Genomic DNA, 21,805 nt, shown 5'->3' on the forward strand with positions numbered 1-21,805 from the left:
ATTCCCAATGAATTGCCTAATCTAAATGAGCATTATGTGCAAATAAATTCAAACTAGTTTACTTTTGTAAACTAAGAACACTAGTCCCTAGTCCCCAGAGTATTAACTAACAAAACAGATTTACAAAGAGCTTAGGCTCAATCAAATCAAAGACCTCTGGGCTGAACTCAAGAAGACAGTTGAATTGTCAATTCTTTATTAAATGTGGGGGCATCTAGGCCAGGCTCTGTCCGGCCTCCTCTTAGCTCCGGTCCAGGCTCGGTCTCCAGCCCTTCCTCCACTGTCCTTTAGACAGGACAGTCCATGATTCCTCACTGTTTCATCCAGAGGTTGTAGAGAGCCACTTCTCCTCCTGTAATAATAATAATAATAATAATAATATACCTTTTATTGAACCCCGTGGGGTAATTTGGCCTCTGCATTTGACTCATCCTAGTTATTAGGAGCAGTGGGCAGCCACAGTGCAGCGGCCGGGGAGCAATGTGGGGTTAAGGGCCTTGCTCAAGGGCCCAATGGCTGTGCGGATCATTTATTGTGGCAGCCATTGGGAGCAATGATGAAGTTAACTCTGCCATTATTTGGTTTAAAAGAGGCCTGTTCCCGGTAAAGTACAAAATACCTCCCCCATGTGCCTGAAAATATGTATTGATTTACAGGTGCAACTGCAGCAAGAATACTTACATTGCTAACCCATCATTATTTTACTCATTGCCTTACTTTGTAAATGCATGGAGTAATTTGTTATTTATTAAACATATTCATTTTCGTTATTTATTAAACATAAAATAGCCTAAGATTGCTTGCTATAACTAGCTAGTCGATTGCTAGCCACACACAAACTTTATTTAAATTGTCCGACCATAAACCAAGTGAACGCGTACCAGTCGGTAACTGCAGTAAAACTTTGTTCCAAGTTGCAGATTTGTGAGGGGTTTTACTCGGTGCAGTTATTCAGCTAACTCAGTAATCCTGCTTTATGATACAGGCCCCAGGAATGTCTATGGCTGATGTTGGACAGATTCCATCTGTATACAAATCACTGAGTCCTGGTTTGCATAGAGCACTGGCAGCTGTGGATATTTATGTAGCTGTCTAAACCAGGGTTTCAGTTTCCTGTTATCCTTCTTAAGTTCTTAATAATATATCCTTAGGTTTTTTCAAGGTTTAACGTCTCAACGACTATGGGGAAGACAACAGGGACGACAAAGAGGATGACAACAGGGACGGTAAAGGGGACGACAACAGGGATGACAACAGGGACGAAAATGGGGACGACCATGGGGAAGACAACAGGGACGAAAATGGGGACGGCCATGGGGAAGACAACAGGGACGAAAATGGGGACGACAACGGGGACGACAACAGGAATGAAAATGGGGACGACAACAGGGACGACAATGGGGACGATAACAGGGACGACCATGAGGACGACAACAGGGATGACAACAGGGACGGTAAAGGGGACGACAACAGGGATGACAACAGGGACGAAAATGGGGACGGCCATGGGGAAGACAACAGGGACGAAAATGGGGACGATAACAGGGACGACCATGGGGACGACAACAGGGACGGCGGTGGGGACGATAACAGGGATGGCAGTGGGGACGGGGAAGAGGACGGGGACGACAATACGGACAATGATGAAAACTGAAGAATCAAGTGAGTTTATTTTTATTTTCATTTTGACCTACCATGAGCTGTGTTGTGCAAAATGTGTTCAATTACTTGTTAACTATCCAGCTGTACAGTATAATGAGTGCAAAGAAAAACAGGAACTTAATGTAACATAAAAACATAACATTTTATATTCAGAGCATTTAAATGTCCCAATTTGCTCAATTTACCATACAGACTAATACAATATTTTTGTTGTGAAGCTGATCAATGTATCTTCTCTGTGTTTACTTACATTGTAAGTCGCTAAATGATGCAATGTAACATTTAGTTTCCCCACTGTTCTAGCATCCCCTTCAGCCTTCTGTAAGACTTTTGATCAACCTTTGAAAACTTGCAGTGAAGAAAGGATAAATGAGTTATTTTATTGCTATGAAAATGGAAAAAGTAACTCTGAAAAAATATATTTAGACAATGTTGAGAGGTGAGTTTACGTACAAGCTAATTTTTTTCCTTACTATAGCTCTGACTGAGTCTGACTGCTGATTATTACTGTTGAAAATCTATCTCAATTCTAGGTACTATTGAATTTAGGATCAGAATCACAGCGTCTAGTTTATATGCAATTTTGAGATGTAATCCTTTCAGTTTACTGAAATCCTATCCAAAAAAGTTTTTAAACACTGGGCTCTGATGATTGTATTAGTTTGGATACTGGCTTACGATCTCACATTAGCTTTTTATGTCTCCTTGTGACAGTGTAATTGGCTGCATAGTCAAAGGGAAGACTCCGATGTCAAACATCCAGCATTTCAGAGGTTCAGTGGCAAAACACCAGCGAAAGAATTTTACTGATCATCAGCGTGGTATCCCCTCAATGCAAGTGAGTACAGGGCTTTATCCTCTTTGCTCTTGCCATCACTCTGATTCAAGTCATTATTGGCCTCATCTTTCCAGAACTCTGCTGGCCCTTTTAGGTACTTCTTAGCAAACTGTTTGAATCGTGCTACGTAGCCTCTGTAAATCTGTTAAATCAGGGGTGTCAAACTGAATCCCTAAGGGGCCGCAGTATCTACTGGTTTTTGAGGTTTCCTTTCAAGTAACTGTCAATTAAGGCCTCCAGAACAAGGAGTGTCAATTCTATAGCCAATCAATGACTTAAATGCACCACAGGTTCTGCGAACAACCCGAAAACCAGCAGACACTGCCGGTGTTAAATGAAGTCTTCTGCAGAGAGTAGTCACCGACATATCCACGCCTGTCTTCTGAAGAGTGTTTCTGATCTATCAGACAGGTGTTTGTTTTTATTAATTATACTGAGAATTCTTCAGTCATCAACTGTAGAGGTCTTCCATGGCCAACCAGCTCCTTTGAAATTACTGAGCTCACCAGTGCTCTCTTTCTTCTTAATGATGTTCCAAACTGTTTATTTGCTGGAAGAAGGTTGCTCCAAACATAACCGAGAACTTGCCACAGTTCTTATGCAGACTTTGGCTCTCTCACTTTCTTTTAGCCATCCAGATAATCCCAGACTGCCATGATACATTTTTTCACTGAAAAGTGGTCTATTGCTTAACATGTTACTTTTCTTTATTTAATGAAATACAAATGCAATCTCTGTAACATTCAATTAAATTCAGCTTTATTTACATCGCACATTTTGCAATGCATTGATAATTCCCTACAAATTACTCCCTGTTAATTCACATGGGCCTGTTTCACAGGCTCAGGCTATTAATTAAGTTTATTGCGACTTTGGAAAGTTGATTCCCAATGAATTGCCTAATCTAAATGAGCATTATGTGCAAATAAATTCAAGCTAGTTTACTTTTGTAAACTAAGAACACTAGTCCCTAGTCCCCAGAGTATTAACTAACAAAACAGATTTACAAAGAGCTCAGGCTCAATCAAATCAAAGACCTGTGGGCTGAACTCAAGAAGACAGTTGAATTGTCAATTCTTTATTAAATGTGGGGGGATCTAGGCCAGGCTCTGTCCGGCCTCCTCTTAGCTCCGGTCCAGGCTCCGTCTCCAGCCCTTCCGCCACTGTCCTTTAGACAGGACAGTCCATGATTACTCAGGGTTTTTCGCTCACTGTTTCATCCAGAGGTTGTAGCGAGCCACTTATCCTCCTGTGTCTCTCCCTCCTTCTCTAGTTTTCCTCTGTTTAAGAGCACTCCACTTTGGGCATTCTTAATTAACAGAATGCAGCTCACCTGTTGCTGCTTGCTCAGGCTGTTAACAGGTAATTAGGGAAATACCTGCCCTCAATTAGCTTCCCCAGTAGCCTGCGTTAGGGGAACGGTCTCTGACCGTGCTGCTGAAGGTGGCTCTGCTGCCTATCCCACTCTGCCAAAGGCACCGGGGTGCCACAATATGAATTTACATTTAATTTAAATTCACAAATGAATTTTTCTGTCAAAAAGTGAAACTTTAATATATTCTAGATTCATTACACATAAAGTCAAATATTTCAAGCCTTTTTTTGTTTTATTCTTGAATCTCAGTAACTCAAAATATTTCAATATTACATAAGACCAATCAAAAAAAGGGAAAGGGCTGGCTGTATCAAAGCATATTCATGGAAAGTTGACTGGAAGGGAAAAGTGTGGTAGGAAAAGGTGCACAAGCAACAGGGATGACCGCAGCCTTGAGAGGATTTTCAAGCAAAACTGATTGAAGAACTTGGGGGAACTTCACAAGGAGTGGACTGAGGCTGGAGTCAATGCATCAAGAGCCACTATGGCACAGGCCTGTCCAGGAAATGGGCTACAAGTGTCGCATTTCTAGTGTCAAGCCACTCCAGAACCAGAGACAACTTCAGAAGCATCTTAAAATCCTTTTTTGATCTTATGTAATATTCTAATATTTTGAGAGACTGGATTTTCACGAGCTGTAAACCATAATCCATCCATCCATCCATCCATTATCTTAACCTGCTCATCCTGAACAGGGTCGCAGGGAGGCTGGAGCCTATCCCAGCATACATTGGGCGAAAGGCAGGAATACACTCTGGACAGGTCACCAGTCCATCACAGGGCACACACACCATTCACTCATACACTCATACACTCATACCTATGGGCAATTTAGACTCTCCAATCAGCCTAACCTGCATGTCTTTGGACTGTGGGAGGAAACCGGAGTACCCGGAGGAAACCCACGCAAACACGGGGAGAACATGCAAACTCCGCACAGAGAGGCCCCGGCCGACCGGGATTCGAACCCAGAACCTCCTTGCTGTAAGGCGGCAGTGCTACCCACTGCGCCATCCGTGCCGCCTAAGCCATGATCATCAAGATTAATTTAAAGAACGGCTTGAAATATTTCACTTTATGTGTAATGAATCTAGAATAGTTTCACTTTTTGAATTAAATTACGGAAAGAAATGAACTTTTCCACGATATTCAAATTTTTTGAGATGCATCTGTATATTTTTTTAATGTATATTTTGTGCATTGCCATTCAGGGGTGCCAGTACTTCTGGAGGCCATTCCAGTGCAGTCTGTGCTTATTTGGACAGTGATACATTTGTTGTTGTTTTCTCTCTACACTCCAGCAAACAAACAGCTGAAATAAAACAATCACTATGTGGTTAAAGTTGGACACATTAATACAAACTGAAATAAAGTCATCATATGCAATATTTTGCAATCAATGATTTCTTGAAGTCTGCCACTCATAGACATCACCAGATACACGGTAACTTCCCTGGTGATCTGCTGCCAGGCCTGTATTGCAGCCATTTTCAGCTCCTGCATGTTTTGGGGACTATTTGCCTTCAGTCTGGTCTTCAGCAAGTGAAATGCATGTGAGGTCAGGTGATTGACTTGGCCAGTCAAGAACATTCAAAGGATTCTTCTGTCATCCACTACATTGTTGTCTAGCAGGTCATTGCCATTGCTGAGCTCACCAGTGCGTTATTGCTTCTTAACATTGTACCAAACTTATGATTTTTCAGCCTAATGATGTTTCTCATGTAGAGACAACAACAACAGACCCCAAATGCAGATGGCACTCCTCGAATCAACTCCATACCTTTTCTTGGCTCTTTTATCCTTGAACTAATGATGAAACTTAACACCTGTCCAAGAAACATTTGAGCAGTCCCCTATTACTTTTCGTCCCCTAAAATTGGGGGGACTATGTATAACAATAGCAGCAATTTGTACACAGTATGGATGTAAAAAACCCTAAGTAAAGTTTTAACAGGTCAACTGTTTATTTGACTACACAGCAAAAACAACAAAAATGTGTCACTGTCCAAATACTTATGGACTGCACTGTATAGGGAGCAGACAAAATGGCAGACAGGTGAGCGTCATGTGACAGTCAGAAATGCTCGATTTTTAAATGGGAGGCAAATTTGTGCGCATAACTGGTGCTGTATGTTTGCTTCCGTGTGCTGGAGAGCGAGAGAGAGAGAGAAGGCCAAGTGAGCTGTCGTTTGTGTTCACATACAATCAGTGAGCACTTTATTAGGTATTTATTAGACTTATTTTTTAGATTTCTACTACTGTAGCCTATGCACTTAGAGTTATGATCCCTTGTGTGGTCAGAGATTCTCTTCTGTATATCACTGTTGTAATGTGTGATGTTTTTGTGTTACTCTCACCTTCCTGTCAGCTATGACCAGAGTGTATGTCAGTGAGTGTATGACTTGTTAAGCTCAGGGTATTAAAATGAAAATGCAAATACGTGACGATCATGAATATGATATGGCTAATAAATATTATAAAGGAGAATGCAAAGTTGCTACGGCATGCGCTCTATTTCAGGGGAATAATAAGGAAACAGATGATGTTCATGTGCAAATTCCTCAAGAAGCCCTCCGTGCAGCCATTGGGAGCGATGATGAGGTTAACTCTGCCATTATCTGGTTTAAAAGAGGCCTGTTCCCGGTAAAGTACAAAATACCTCCCCCATGTGCCTGAAAATATGTATTGATTTACAGGTGCAACTGCAGCAAAAATACTTACATTGCTCACCCATCATTATTTTACTCATTAGATTTGTATACTTGCCTTACTTTGAAAATGCATGGAGTAATTTGTTTTTTATTAAACATATTCATTTTCGTTATTTATTAAACATAAAATAGCCTAAGATTGCTTGCTATAACTGGCTAGTCGATTGCTAGCCACACACAAACTTTATTTAAATTGTCCGACCATAAACCAAGTGAACGCGTACCAGTCGGTAACTGCAGTAAAACTTTGTTCCAAGTTGCAGATTTGGGGTTTTACTCGGTGCAGTTATTCAGCTAACTCAGTAATCCTGCTTTATGATACAGGCCCCAGGAATGTCTATGGCTGATGTTGGACAGATTCCATCTATATACAAACCACAGTCGTAGAGCACTAGCAGCTGTGGATATTTATGTAGCCATCTAAACCAGGGTTTCAGTCAATCCATAATTTTTCAATATTAAAAAAATGACATATTTTACACTTTGTCATGATGGCATTTTGGAGCAATATTGATTCAACATGTTTGCGTTCTCAAATTGCACTAGATTTCCAATGGAACTCACCACAGATGTTCCACAAAAACTGAACAAAATGAAGAATAGACACTTTAAATGTGTGAGGTCATTCTGATATAGGCATTACTCTTGGTTATTAGGTCACGCGATCAACATAAAACTGCTAATTTACCATTTAAATCTCCAGGTGGATTGCATGAGTGAATCTCTTCAGGAAATGTGCAGCCATGATAATGTGTACAAATGAAAGCCACCCTAGTTAGAAAAGTAGGCAAATGTCATGTCATGTTGTTGTTGTTGATGTGTTTCCTCTGTGTAATTGTAATCTGACTGCTCCCGGTGTCAGGTACACGAGGCGAACAGCTCGCTCCTGAATGATCGCGTTTTAGCCATTGAATTGGGCAAGGCGGTTTCCGGCCTCACAAGAAAAGTCAACATCACTTTTTTCCACCAAAATTCATCATTGGTAAGTAGCAACATTGTAAGCATGTTGCTTTTGCAGGAACCCTTGATTATTTGTTTCTTTTACAAGCAAAACTCATTGTTATTCTGTCAGAATCCAGAACAATAGACGACCAGCAAACAGATATGTCAGGGATAATCCAATACATGGTTGATTTAGCAAGCTAAGGGTTGATAACACACGGGCAGTCCAGACAAAAGGAGAATCCAAAATCTCAAACCAATGAGCCAAACAGAGTCCAAACACAATGGGTCAAATCAGAACAAAAGAGAAATAACACTGAAGAATATGGTCGGGACACATAACAATCTGCCAACAAAAGACAGAAACAAAGGTTAAATAAACAAGCACAAAAACGAGAAACAGGTGGAATCAATGACAGGAGACAGGAAGTACATATAAGGAGTGAAAAGGCAGAGACATGAAACGAGACACAGGTGAAATTAATGAATGAAAAGAACAACCGGGAAACAGACTATGGTGTGCACAGAGGGTAACAATACACAGAGACGCTAAGAACTAAGACAAAACTTAGGCAATGAAGAACCTGACATATTCGTGGTACTGAATATCAGACCTTACGAGTATACAGTATAATGAGATCATATGTAATTGTTATGTATTCAAATACTTTTATGTGCTCGGTTGATCTTGCTTGGTGCATTGAACCAACCAAGAGGACCAGAAGGTAAAGTTTGCACTTTTTGAGAGTATTTTGTTGGTTCCAGTACACCAGGCAAGCCCAGTAAAACGTAGAAAATCTAAAACAATTTTATACGTATTTGAACCCAGGTCTGCAAAGAATTTTAAGCATTTTATTACCTCTGATCATGTCCATTTCTAGAACCTATTGAACACATATTCCTCTGGTCAAGATACCATCTTGAGTAAACTTTCAAATATCTATATTCAATTCAGTTTCAGCTGCTTTGAACATAGATTGCTCATAAAAACAAACAAAACAGAGCAAAAACTACAACAATAAAATTCATGAAATTATCTCCATTCCAGGAAAATGCTTCATGTACTTTCTTGGATAGGGGGAAAGATGGTAAGTCTGTTCTTTTCATCGATATGAATTACTGTGGTGAACAGTGTGAGAGAATAAACTGCATTTAGTGACAGCAAGATGTTTTATTTAAGATTTTATGAGGCTTTGCAGAGGGTTGCAGGGCCCATAGAGTCAGATCTTACGGTTTGTGTGGTGGGTTCTGCACCTCAGCATTGTGGTGGAGGTGTTGAAGCATGGGACCCAAGATTTTACTAAATGTGATGACTCCCTGTTAATTAATTAAGAGCACTGTCATAGGGAAAATGCCCTTTTTAACATTGCACAGGTGAGCATCGTCTGATGAAACAGTAAAATAACGATAGCTATACTTGAGTTTAATTTTCGTATTTATTTGCAAAGAATTAACAGAAAGTGAGCGAGCTTACCGGTTCTCTGATTTGAATCAGATATAGTATATATCTGATATAGAAGAGTGTATAGTATAGTGTGTCTTATACACACTTTTCCACAAGGGCGGAGACAAAAACAAGGAAGCCATGATGCTGACAACCTAGGATTATTATTATTTAGTCTCCAGATAAACTCCAACCTTGCCCTTGCTGTAAGACCGGAATGTGCTAGCTACCCCATTCTAGGAAAAGCAGACATTAAAGTCAAATGCTGTCTATGAGAGACAGAGAAAGACTCATAGTTAGCACTTAATTCAGAAAGTGGTATAATAGTAATAAGCATTAAAAATAAAAGGTTATTTTTAATCATCTGATTGTCTTTGTTAACACACATTGTCAATTAAGAATCAATTACCCTTACAACTGGATGGCTGTCTATTTCACAGGCTCAGGCTATGACTTAAGTTAATTATTATATTAAAGTTGCAATTAGTATTTACTCATTATTAGTAATAACTAGGTTGACAGTTGGTCAACAGAAATAACTAGTTGTAACTGTATTCATGTTCATGAACATGAAATTTGTATACAAGTAGCACCACAAAATGGCTGCTTTGAAAATTCCAATTCTCTTGTTTAAAGGACTAATTGAAGTAGTCACTCTCTACACAATGTGGGCCTTGCTGATGGATAACTGTCTGTTTCACAGGCTCAAACCCAATCTGGAACTCATCTGGATGTAGCACTGAGCTAGTGGAAGGGGGGATTGTGTGCTCCTGCGATCACCTGTCCTTTTTCGCTGTTCTACTGGTGAGAGAGCAGCCTTCACCTGTTTAGAGAGAGCTTCTCTAGGTGGGGCCAGCTGGGCAGGGGGAGCTGGCACCTCCAAAGCCAGACCTGGTGGTATAGACGTGTCCAGCCTATCTGTGGGTCAGAGCGATTCTGCTCCTGCATACTCCAACCTGCAGTTAAACTCTCCCTCTGCTTCTGCACCACTGCAATGACAAGACTGGCCTGGTTTATGGCTAAGGGGGAGTATGTATGTCCCATTTGTCACCTCCCTTGTCAACTCCTCCCTGTCTTCCGGCTGTTTTCCGGCATCCTCCAAGAGGGCCCACATCACTCCGCTGCTAAAAAAGCCTACTCTGGATCCCTCCATCATCCAGAACTACCGCCCGGTATCTCTTCTTCCTTTCCTTTCTAAAACTATAGAACGAGCCGCTTCTACTCAACTTTCTTCTTTCTTTTCTAACAACAACCTGCTAGACCCCCATCAGTCTGGCTTCAGATCGGGCCACTCGACAGAGACTGCGCTCCTCTCCGTCAGTGAGTCACTCCATGCCGCACGAGCAGCCTCCCTCTCCTCTGTCCTCATTCTTCTAGATCTCTCTGCTGCCTTCGAAACTGTGGATCACTCCATCCTCCTGTCCGCCCTGTCAGCAACGGGCATCTGTGGCACAGCCCTGGACTGGATTGAGTCCTACCTCTCTGGTCGCTCCTTCCAGGTTGCCTGGACTGGTTCGGTATCGACACCTCGGCCCCTCGCCACAGGAGTTCCCCAGGGCTCAGTCCAAGGCCCGCTTCTTTTTTCTCTTTACACTCGCTCCCTTGGCCCTGTGATCACTGCACATGGGCTATCCTACCACTGCTACGCGGACGATACCCAACTCTTCGTCTCGTTCCCGCCGTCTGATACGCAGGTTTCAGCCCGTATCTCTGCCTGCCTGAGGGACATCCAGAGCTGGATGGACAACCACCATCAAAAGCTCAACCCAGGCAAGAATGAAATGATATTCATCCCTGCTAAAATCTCTCCTCATCTGGATCTCTCCATTTCCCTCGGGGATACCACACTCACGCCGTCACCCAGTGCAAGGAACCTCGGCGTGGTGATGGACAGCAGACTGTCCCTCTCCAAGAACATTGTGGCGGTGACCCGGTCATGCAGGTTCTTCCTATACAACATACGGAGAATCCGCCCCTTTCTCACCCCCTACTCGACCCAGCTCCTGGTCCAAGCGATGGTTCTGTCCCGCTTGGACTACTGCAATTCCCTCTTGGCTGGCCTCCCAGCGTCTGCCATCAGACCCCTCCAACTCATCCAGAATGCAGCAGCTCGTCTGGCCTTCAACCTTCCCAAATACTCACACGTCACCCCCCTGCTTACTGGCTGCCTGTCATGGCTCGCATCAAATTCAAAACATTGGTGCTAGCCTTCCAAGCAGTTAAAGGGTCTTCCCCAGCTTATCTACAAAAAATCATCAGACCCTACACCCCTGCCAGACCTCTTCGTTCAGCCTCCACAGGCCGCTTGGCACCTCCCCCTCTCCGAACCTCCACATCACGCTCACGACTACTGTCTGTTCTGGCTCCACAGTGGTGGAACGAACTCTCCATTGAGGTCAGAACTGTAGAATCTCTCCCCACCTTCAAGCGCAAGCTGAAGACACACCTCTTCAAGTAGCACCTCTCCCCATCCCTCCCTACCTCCCTGTGAACCTTAATTGTTGTCTCTGTGACTTGCTTTGTGTATCGGTATTTTTAGTTGGCTAGGTAAGCAGTGTTTGGATAGTTAACTTTGGTCACTTTTGCTCTGTTTGTTTGTTTCTTTGTTCTCAAAAAAAAAAAAAAAAAAAAAAAAAGGCCCTCGTCCTTATCTTTGTTGTACAGGTAGCAGTTGAAATTGTACTTCCCTCTAGGGTCTTTCAGCGAACTTATCCCTGGTTATGGGTATGCACTTTGTTGTACGTCACTCTGGATAAGAGCGTCTGCCAAATGCCAATAATGTAATGTAATGTAATGTATGGCAGAAACTATATGGGTTCACCCATGCCCAAAACATCTCTCTCTAGTGAAACCCATTAGAAGCAATGTTAAATATAACTCCCATTTATATGTTTATATTTGTTCAGCCTTAAGCATTTAACTGCACTAAATCAGAGACTATATTATTTATGTTATTTAGACAACACAAATTACACATTTCACTTCATATACATTATGTGCAAACCTACAGTCCTAATTCCGCAAATAATTGAACTAAACATATACTGAATCTGAGGCTGGAATAAAAGCCAGCATATACACGGTTTGAGACCACTGCTCCAGCGACTCTGATTCTGAGTGTGTGTGTGTGTGTGTGTGCATGCATGAATGCAGAGTCCAGTCTATGAAAACGAGGCAGGTAATGGTACCCAGGTGTCCGGACTGCTGAGCTCCTACTCCATCTGGCTCCTCACCCTGCTGTCCCGGATCGGGTGTGGGGTCTCTGTGTGCTGTCTCGCTTTGGTCATCGCCTTCCATGCAATATACAGGTGGGCATGGTTGAAAGAAAGACCAAATATGACTATAGGTGTGTTCTCATTTGAATGCTTTATGGTTTTCAATGAGCCCTTTCCGTCTCAAGATTGCTATATGGTACTCAAATGTGTCAAGTTGACTTTATACGTACCATTTCAACCAATCAAAATTACTGCTATACTATTGTTTTGAGCCCCTATTAAAACCCTACTAAATATTCTCAACCAAAGCCAACATCCCGTTGGATTTGGGTGGAGCCACTTTATGTTGGGCTTGAGACTGAATGGGTTCACCTTTATTTAGCCACCCAAGTCAAAAGCAGTACAATGGGAATTTAGTTCAGGACGAGTGCCATCTCTGCTGTAAAATCCAGCTATGCCAGCTAGACCAACTTGGCAACTAAGCTTGTCTAGCTGGGTATGAACTGGTCAACCAGCATGGCCAGGCTGGTCATAAAGGTGGTCTAGCTGGGTATGAGCTGGTCAGGCAGCTAGTGCTGGTAGTATGTCTGAGCTGGTAGCCGGTCAACCAGCTAAAAACTGTTTCAGAACATAGCTTGAGCTGGTCAAACCATGTCATGGTGGGAGTTGCTCTTAACTGATGAACCAGCTAAACCATGTCAAGCTGGGAGCTTGTCTGAACAGGTCAACCAGCTACCAGCTGTTGTTTTGACTCCTGCCTTTGCTGGCTGTTTTCACATGACTAGAAGTGTGTCATGTCTGGGGGGGACAGAGGAACCAGAAGCAGACACAGGGGTGTGGAAAAATGGCAGGTATAATGGCAGATGAAGGGGCAGACAGAGCGTAATCAAAAACAGGCAAAGTTCCAAAACCGGGAGGTCAGTCCAAATCAGGCAGGGGTCCAAAAGTGTGATCCAATGAGAAGAGTCAAAAGGGCAGGCAGGGGTCAAACAAGAAATCCAGAAACAAAACAAAAGAAACAGAATGCCACTAGGGCAAGGACTCGGGAACAAGGGGACCAGAACTGGGGGGAAGAAATCAAGGGCTCCGGACTCGAAAACAGGACAAACTAGCAAGGTGCGAGTGAGAAGGACAGGTATAAATACACAGGGGCATGGGAGTGAGGGCGGTCTAACAAATAAACATCAGGTGAGACACATGAAAGGGTAATAGCACAATAATGAGGGGGAAATGAAAATGCAGACTGGATTCACAAGGACACACATGTAATACAAATGGCTCCGGACTAGGGAGTAGACAACTGCACAGAATCAGGAGATGTAGACATACGGAGAGACAGGTGCGAACACTTTGCTGAAACTAACCAAGTAATCAGTGATAGAATAGGGAGGCGGAGTTACAGAACAGAATTGAAACTGGAGATGTGTTAGTAAGTTAGTTACATGATTTAAATTACAAATACCCAAAACTAGTGAATGTTAGTTTGTTAGTTTGATGAACAAATTAGTGTGTTAGTATAATTAGTACTGTTCAAATTCTATGTCAGTTGGGATTAGTATATTTGTGCCATCTACAAACATGAAATGGTGAGAAAGCAGGAAGTAAGGAATGCAAGATTAGAAGGAAGGTTGAAGCCCGGAACTACCGTAAACACCCAAATAGTGGAAAACGCAGACAGGGGAGTGACTCGGGCTCGTAAATATTCAGACTCAGACATCACAGGGGAAGACGAGTGCAAAGACTAATGAATATAAACAGAACACCAGACATGAATAGGAAAAATAATAAATACAAAAATAACAATAATAAACAATGATAAACTAACAGACAGAACTCAGGAACATAACAATGTGATTGTTCATATTTGCTCTTGGGTTTGATCCAAAATACTAATGTAACCATGGTCTACTGTCTAGTCTTGTCTACTATCTGGAAAATGCTCATAACAATGTAATGAGCACCCCACTCCTCATTTGTCTCCACTGGCTGCCTTTTGCCGCACGCATCCACTGTTGTTGTACATCGCTCTGGATAAGAGCGTCTGTCAAATGGTTCCCTCATTACAAACACCAGGTGGTTGAGCTGCATGTCTTCCGTCCTCGTTCCTGGTGGAATGACTTGCCTACCACTGTCTGGACAGCAGAATCCCTCCCCATATTTTGACAGACTAAAAACACACCTTTTCAGACTATACCGTAATCCTCCCTCCTGATTTCTTCCCCTGCGTTCCGATATCCCTCTTCTCTAACCCTAACCCTGAAAAAAAAAAATTGCACTGATGATGACTATTGTCTTTTTGTTTAGAACAGCTCTTTCGCTATTTATGGGTTTGGTGCTTTTAACTTGTGTAGTAACTTTAACTTTATGCAATGGTAAGTCACTTTGGACTAAAAGTGTCTGCCAAATGACAAAAATGTAAATGTAAATAAATGAAGCATGCATTTTTCAGTTCCTCCTTAAGCTCTTTGTTCAAATGCAGATGAAGCTTCTGTTCCTGCACTTCTTCTTCTTATTGGAAGGTGCAGTTGGTTCCATTCCCTGATGTCACTGTTTGGTACACCACTTCATAACGTGTTCTCTCTCGCTCTCTCTCTCCCTTGCCCTCTCTTTCTTTTTCCTCCCATGTCTCTCTCGTTCTCTCTCCCTCCCTCTCTCCCTTAGGTGGCATAATTCTGAGCATTCTCTCAGTATCCACATCCACCTTTGTGTGGCACTGCTGAGCCTGAATCTTTCCTTCCTCGCCAACGACAGCATGACCTCCCTAAACAACCACGGAGTCTGTATCTTCATCGCCGCGGCGACGCACTACTCCCTCCTCTGCACCATCACCTGGTTCGCCATAGAGGGCTTTCACCTCTACTGGCTCGTAATCCGTGTCTTCAATGTCTACATCAAGAGATACCTGCTCAAACTGGCTCTGGTGGGCTGGGGTGAGTACCTACATCAAGAGATACCTGCTCAAGCTGGCTCTGGTGGGCTGGGGTGAGTACCTACATCAAGAGATACCTGCTCAAGCTGGCTCTAGTGGGCTGGGGTGAGTACCTACATCAGGAGATACCTGCTCAGGGTGGCTTTGGTGGGCTGGGGTGAGCCTGGGGCTTCCGGAAAGTCTCTGTCAGTCCGACACTGCTGAGGGTTTGATCAAATCGAGTTTAACCCTTTGAGGTGTGAGATGACAAATATGTCGTTAAAATGTTTGACTGAATGTTCTAATGCTGAGGTAACAGTCACTGCTGGTAATTGAGCGCCATTGAAAATATGTGTGTGGGCCTTTAATGCATTAATAACTGACTCCACATCTCTCTCCCCCTTCCCTAAGGGTTACCTGCAGTGGCTGTCATATCGATCCTAAGCTGCGGAAAGTATGGGAAGTACAACATTTACCAGCTTGAGGGTGGCGCAGTAACAATGTGAGTGATCAGTCTCCAGTGGGCTGGAGCACTTTTGGCTTGGTTGTTATAATTTATTATAAAGTATTATTATTTATTATTATTTATTTTACCTCTTATTCTACTGTAAATGCATGTTACAAATAAATGCAAATCTAAGTAAGGAAAAACATTGTCAAGTAAAAAAATTAACATTGAGACGGGTGCGTGGGGGTTGGACCCAAAATGCACGACTCAGAAACAATGGTTAGATAAAGTCCCGTCAGGGCTTTATTCGGGACGAATCCCAGGAGCGTAGTCAAAACAAGCAAAGTCCATACACGTAGATCCAGCCAAACAAACACTAAACAAACGGTGCCGAGGGAAGAGGCAAACTCGTAGTCGGTAGACGTGCAGGAAGGTCCTGTAGCAGGAGAGCCGTCAGCGGGGCAGAAGTACAGGCAGAGTCGTAGTCGAGGGCGATGCGGAAGTCGAAACCATGAAACAATCAGCGAGGCAAAGGTACAAAAACGGTAGGCGAAGACGTGGTCAAAAAACAAACGATTGTCAACGAAACAGAAATCAATAAACAATAGTCGGTAAAACAGGCTTGGATCTTAACGTGAATCAATCAGTAATAATGCTCAAGTAGTAGTAGTTGCGTAGTAAACTAGAGGCAGACAATTTCGCAGTGAACAGTAGCGCGACTGGGATATAAATGCAGGTGTAGACAGGTGTAGACAATTAGTTAGAGCGTAGCAAGGAAATGGAAAACAGGTGCGATGGATGACAAGTTTAACAAGGTAATTAGTAATCGTTAGTAATAAACCTATCCTGCCCTAGCATTAGTAAATTAGTAAATGACATGCACAAGAAACGAAAGGTGACATGAACACATGATTAGTGTGTTAGTTTCTACCCAATCCTGATCTAGCGTTAGTAGTTTTAGTAAATAGACAAATGGAAACAATTAGGGAGTGAATGACAGAAAGAGAGAGAGAAAAGGTGGAACGCAAGGTTTGCGGAAAGTAAAAGTGTATGTTTAAACAGTAACCAGTCTCCGTAACAATAAACCTAAATCAAAACATAACACAAAACGAAACTAAGACGATAACCACTCAACATAACAAGGTAATATAATCGTAACGAAACATAACTAGACATGACGAGAAAATAAATCGTAACAAGAAATAAACTAAACAACATGACGAACCTAGACTAACATAATACATGAAAAGGCAATACGTGACTAAGACAAAATGAATAAACATAAAACATAGCAAGACAGACCTGAAACATGACAAACATTTTATAATGTCCAAGTTGTCAGGTTCTGTGTTTTTCATTGTCTAGTCCTTTGTCTATGTGCTTAGTGTTTCCATGTTTTGGTACCCTCTGTGCACACCGCAGTCACCCTGTCAGTTCATTAACTCAATGTTATTTGTTTCACCTGCATTTCCTTCCTGATTGTTTCCCACATCTGATTGCCATTCCCTCTTGTTACCTGTCTTATAAAAACCCTTCTGTTTGTATGTCTCATCGCCAGATTGTTATGTGTTCATTCCATACTCTCCACAGGTTATCCCTGATTGATACCCGGTTTGACCTGTTTTGTTTTCGACTTCCACATTCTGCTTATTTCGTCTGTCTAGTTTTGAACCGCTATGTATCGACCTGTTTTTGTTTTTCGATTTTGTTCTTTGGATTCTGTTTCTGTCTGATTTGTCCGCTTGTTATCCCAACCTGTGACCACAACCCCATTTTGGATTATCCTTGTTGTTCCTGTTTGCCGGAGCATTGACCCTTTTTCTTGACACTTTATAACAAACTGCCTATTCCCTGCAATTCCCATTTTCTGACTATTGAACCCTGCCTGTCTGAACTGCCTTTATTTAAATAAAGACTTTTAAAAAGATCTACTCCCTAGTCTCGCTTCTGGGTCTGGTGTTCTACAAACCTGATACAAGTTGCCAAATACACAAGGGAGATGTAGCATTTACAACGCAGTAGATGACAGAAATGTGCCTCTAGGACAAATTCTCAAAAGTCCAAAATAAATAAAGGGTGAAGCTAGGAAATCACTTAAAATGGATTGGTAATTTCATAAATATTGAAAAAAGAAACAGAATTTTAACAAAGCACAGAATAGTCTTAGCTTGAGCCTGCCATGGTTAGCTATATATAAACTTTAAGTTACTGCTTTTCTGTCTCTCCAGGTGTTACCTGACTAACACTGTTCTATATCTCTACAGGTGTTACCTGACTAACACCGTTCTATGTCTCTCCAGGTGTTACCTGTTCTATGTCTCTCCAGGTGTTACCTGACTAACACTGTTCTATGTCTCTACAGGTGTTACCTGACTAACACTGTTCTATGTCTCTCCAGGTGTTACCTGATGAACACTGGTCTATGTCTCTACAGGTGTCACCTGAATAACACTGTTCTATGTCTCTCCAGGTGTTACCTGACTAACACTGTTCTATGTCTCTCCAGGTGTTACCTGCCTGAATCGGTACTGCTCAGCATCACCTTCAGCTTCTTCGCCCTGGTGGTCCTGCTGAACCTGCTGGTGTTTGTGGCAGTGACTGTGCATGTTGTGCGTGCGCGGAGGCTAAGCCCCGCCCAGCAGGAGCGGCACATCACCCGGAAGGACATATTCAGCCTGATGGGGGTCTCCTGGCTTCTGGGGCTGTCCTGGGGGGTGCTGCTCTTCCCGGTCAGCCCTCTGAAGGAAGTCATCTTCTACATATTCTGCATCCTTAACTCCCTCCATGGTAAATACAGGCCGTCCCACACAGGCCCAGGGTTGCCTGTTCCACAAAGCAGGATTACCGAGTTAGCTGCATAACTGCACAAAGTAAAAACCTAGAACAGCTGTTTTTGACTTCAGTCCATGTTCCGGATTTGGAACGGGTTTTGCTCAGTGCCATTATCCAGCAGACTGGATATTCTTGCTTTGATGAACAGTGAACAGGCCCCGGGACAAACCAAAAATTCACCACAAGAGCCTAGGCTTAAATCTAGACAACTGCATAGGTATGGAAGGGTTGAGCCTAGCCTGTGTCATTAGCTTGTTTTGACTTGTCTACTGTGGAAGGAAACAGATGGTTTCTTCCAGTGGGTGGGTTTAACCTGGCCGGGCTATCTATGGTTACCTTCAAACTGGCTCCTCCCAGTGACATGACAGGTACTTATAGGTTGTAAGTTACCAGTAAAAGGTCATCCAATTAAACGCTAGCTCTTCCATGGTACTGCATGATCTGAAGCAGGGGTACCCAACTAGAGCAGGGCAGCCCAGCCCTGCTCCTGGAGATCTACGGTTCAAAAGGTTTCACTCCAAACCTAACAAAGCACACCTCATTCAACAGCTAGTGCAAAGCTGCCCAACCCTGTTCCTGGATATCTACCATCCTGTAGGTTTTCACTCCAAAACTAACAAAGCACACCTCATTCAACAGCTAGAACAGGGGTGCCCAACCCTGTTCCTGGAGATCTACCGTCCTATAGGTTTTCACTCCAACCCCAACCCTGTGCTTTGTTAGTGGGTTGGTTTGTTACCACTAGCCTGGATTATGGGAAAAATGTGCTATCACTCAAGAAGCACATTTCATGCTTTCACACTTAAAAAATGATAAAAATCTGGCTGGAGGTCCCTTTTGAAGACAGTATTTGATGTCAGTGCAGGTGAGAAGTCGTTTCTGATTCTTAGCTGTTCGGCTGACGACAGTGATTTATTCAGCCGAACTCGCAGCATAACTTTGCCTGAAAAGGCTATTTCTTCCAATTAAAATCCGATCGATTCTTCAGGGGTAAGTTCAGTTAGCAGAACGAGAGGGCACAAATGGAAATTGGCAAAGGATAAATTCCACACTGATATTAGTAAGTATTTTCTTCACACAGCGATTGGTCTCTGTGTGGAATAGCTTGCCAGGACGTTTAGTGGAGGCAGAAACACTGGGGGTTTTCAAGACCAGGCTTGATATGGTGCTAGATACTATTTAGCTTTAAGGCAAACTAAGCAGAAGGTACACTTAGTAGGAAAAGGCAAGCATTGCTGGGCTGAATGGCCTGTTATGTTAAACTGCAAATCTAGGAGCACAATTCCAACATAGCAATCAGTCCTAACGTTCAATTCTGTATTGCACTTTTTAGAGAAGACGCTTAACAGAGTAACGAATAGAAGAGGAACAGACAAAATGGCAGACATGTGAGCTTTGTGTGATGGTTAGAGATGCTCGGACACTCAATTTTTAAACGGGAGGCAAATTTGTGCGCTTAACCGGTGCTGTATGTCCGTGTTTTTGAGAGCACTTTATTCGGTATTTATTAGACTTTATTAGACTTCTACTGCTGTAGCCTATCCACTTAGAATTATGATGCCTTGTATGTTCAGAGATGCTCTTCTGCATACCGCTGTTGTAATGTGTGGTTATTTGTGTTACTGTCACCTTCCTGTCAGCTTTGACCTGGCCATTCTCCTCTGATGTCTCTCATTAAGATGTTTCTTCAGAACTGCTGGTCACTGGATTTTTGTTTTGTTTTTTGCACCATTCTTTGCAAACTCTACAGACTGGTGTGTGTGAAAGTCCCAGGAGATCAGCAGCTTCTGAGATACTCAAACCACCCTGTCTGCCACCAACAATCATTCCACAGTCACTTAGATCACATTTTTTCCCAATTTCCCAATTGGATTATGTGAACATTAACTGAAGCTTCTGAACCGTATCTACATGAATGTATGCACTGCACTGCTGCCACACAATTGGCCCATTAGATAATCACATGAATAAGTAGGTGTAATAAAGTAAAAATGTTCCTAATGAAGTGCTGGGTGAGTGTATGCTCCCTTTGTCTCCCTCCCCTCACAGGTGTCTTTGTGTGCGTGCGCTATTTCACTCTCCACCACCGGCCGAAGGAATCCCCCAGGACCATGCTGTCAACAGTAACCACCACCACAGACAGCGTCGCAAGTGCCTCCGTCAACAATAGGGAACGTACCGAAAATATATACAACTGAAATATAACTATCCAGACTTAAAAGTTACTCAAATGATAGACTTACTAAGCAAATTTCAACTGGAATTTTTCAGTTATCCTTGGGTTTGGGAGCTCTCGGCAACATTAGTCTGTACTCCCTCATATTCCAAGATTGAAATTGGTCCCGTTTCACAGACACAGATTAGGCATAGAGTCTCAATACAAAATATACTTCAGTCCAGGACAATCTGTGTCTGTCAAACCGACTCATTTTCCTGCAGCGGTAATAAGCTTAAAACAATATTGTTTCAGAACGATAGAAATACATTGGCAGAAATTTAAATTAAGAGCATTAGGGGTCAGTTTCACAAACACACATTAAGCCAAGTCCTAGACTAAATTCAGATTTTAGATACTAAGATTAATCTGTGTCTGTCTGTTGAAGGAAGTGTTTGTTGTGTGATTTAGAAGAGGTTGAGATCCAATTCATATTTTATGACCATGATTTAAGGGTTAATCATTTTGTGTACTAAATATCAGTAAGCTTCAATATAATATGTTCACTAACAAACCTTTCTAGGCAGCCCAGTTTCCAAATATCTATGTCAATGTATATTTCAATGTCTATTGTATTCACTTTGCATAAAAACATCATATGTCAAATTTCCTAACTGGAATTTTGGTCTTTTGTTATAATTAAGATGATTTATGTTCTTTTTGTTTCCTTTTTCTTACAGTTATTTTGTTTTAGATTTTTCCGTTGAATAAAAAACAGAATATTTAACAGTTTTCCCCTTAAAGGTACAATAGGTAAGATTTTTATGTTAAAACATTGTTACAAGACCATTGTAAATCCCTTCCTATCATTGAAAAGTCTCACCGACATGTTGACTCACCCTCTGCCAGTGGTTATAGTCCTTAAGTTTGGATTTAAAATATGCAGTTGATGGGCCAGCACTCTGTCCCAAAACATTGTATAGCTGTACAATAATTCAAGATCAGTGCTACAAATTGGTTCTAATTGGCAAAGCCAATGGCGTTTCAACGTCGGCGCATTACACAGAGAAGGGGTGGGATAAACAGTGTTGTGGTTTGAGTGTTTGTTGCTGAATGAATGGTAATTCCAAATGCTGCCTAGGTTCACACAATGAGATGAAACCAGACCACTGATATAAAATTCATTGTTTTTATTTTTATTTTTTCTTGAATTTGTAAAACTGCAAAATGTTGTACCACAAACATTACAGGACACACATGGCGTTTCAGAACAGA

At 42.2% G+C, this 21,805-nt stretch overlaps 1 protein-coding gene and 1 long non-coding RNA gene across 2 annotated transcripts; both read left to right on the forward strand.

Moving 5' to 3' along the window:
• The first annotated feature begins 1,617 nt into the window (after nucleotides 1–1,617).
• Nucleotides 1,618–6,447, forward strand: LOC133130241 (uncharacterized). Its single transcript, XR_009708930.1, has 4 exons — nucleotides 1,618–1,662; nucleotides 1,966–2,101; nucleotides 2,377–2,500; nucleotides 6,396–6,447. It is a non-coding gene; the product is annotated as an uncharacterized LOC133130241 (long non-coding RNA).
• Nucleotides 6,448–6,452: 5 nt separating this feature from the next.
• LOC133131565 (adhesion G protein-coupled receptor G3-like) lies at nucleotides 6,453–20,911 on the forward strand (the record flags this gene model as incomplete). The annotated part of the gene is made up of 9 exons (XM_061246940.1): nucleotides 6,453–6,518; nucleotides 7,449–7,568; nucleotides 8,577–8,616; nucleotides 9,676–9,776; nucleotides 12,147–12,280; nucleotides 14,849–15,117; nucleotides 15,507–15,597; nucleotides 18,050–18,330; nucleotides 20,425–20,911. Coding segments are annotated over 9 exons (1,251 nt in total), but the record flags the coding sequence as incomplete, so codon positions are not given.
• Nucleotides 20,912–21,805: the final 894 nt, after the last annotated feature.

This window comes from Conger conger, chromosome 6, assembly GCF_963514075.1.
Source record: "Conger conger chromosome 6, fConCon1.1, whole genome shotgun sequence".
NCBI classification, from domain to species: domain Eukaryota; kingdom Metazoa; phylum Chordata; class Actinopteri; order Anguilliformes; family Congridae; genus Conger; species Conger conger.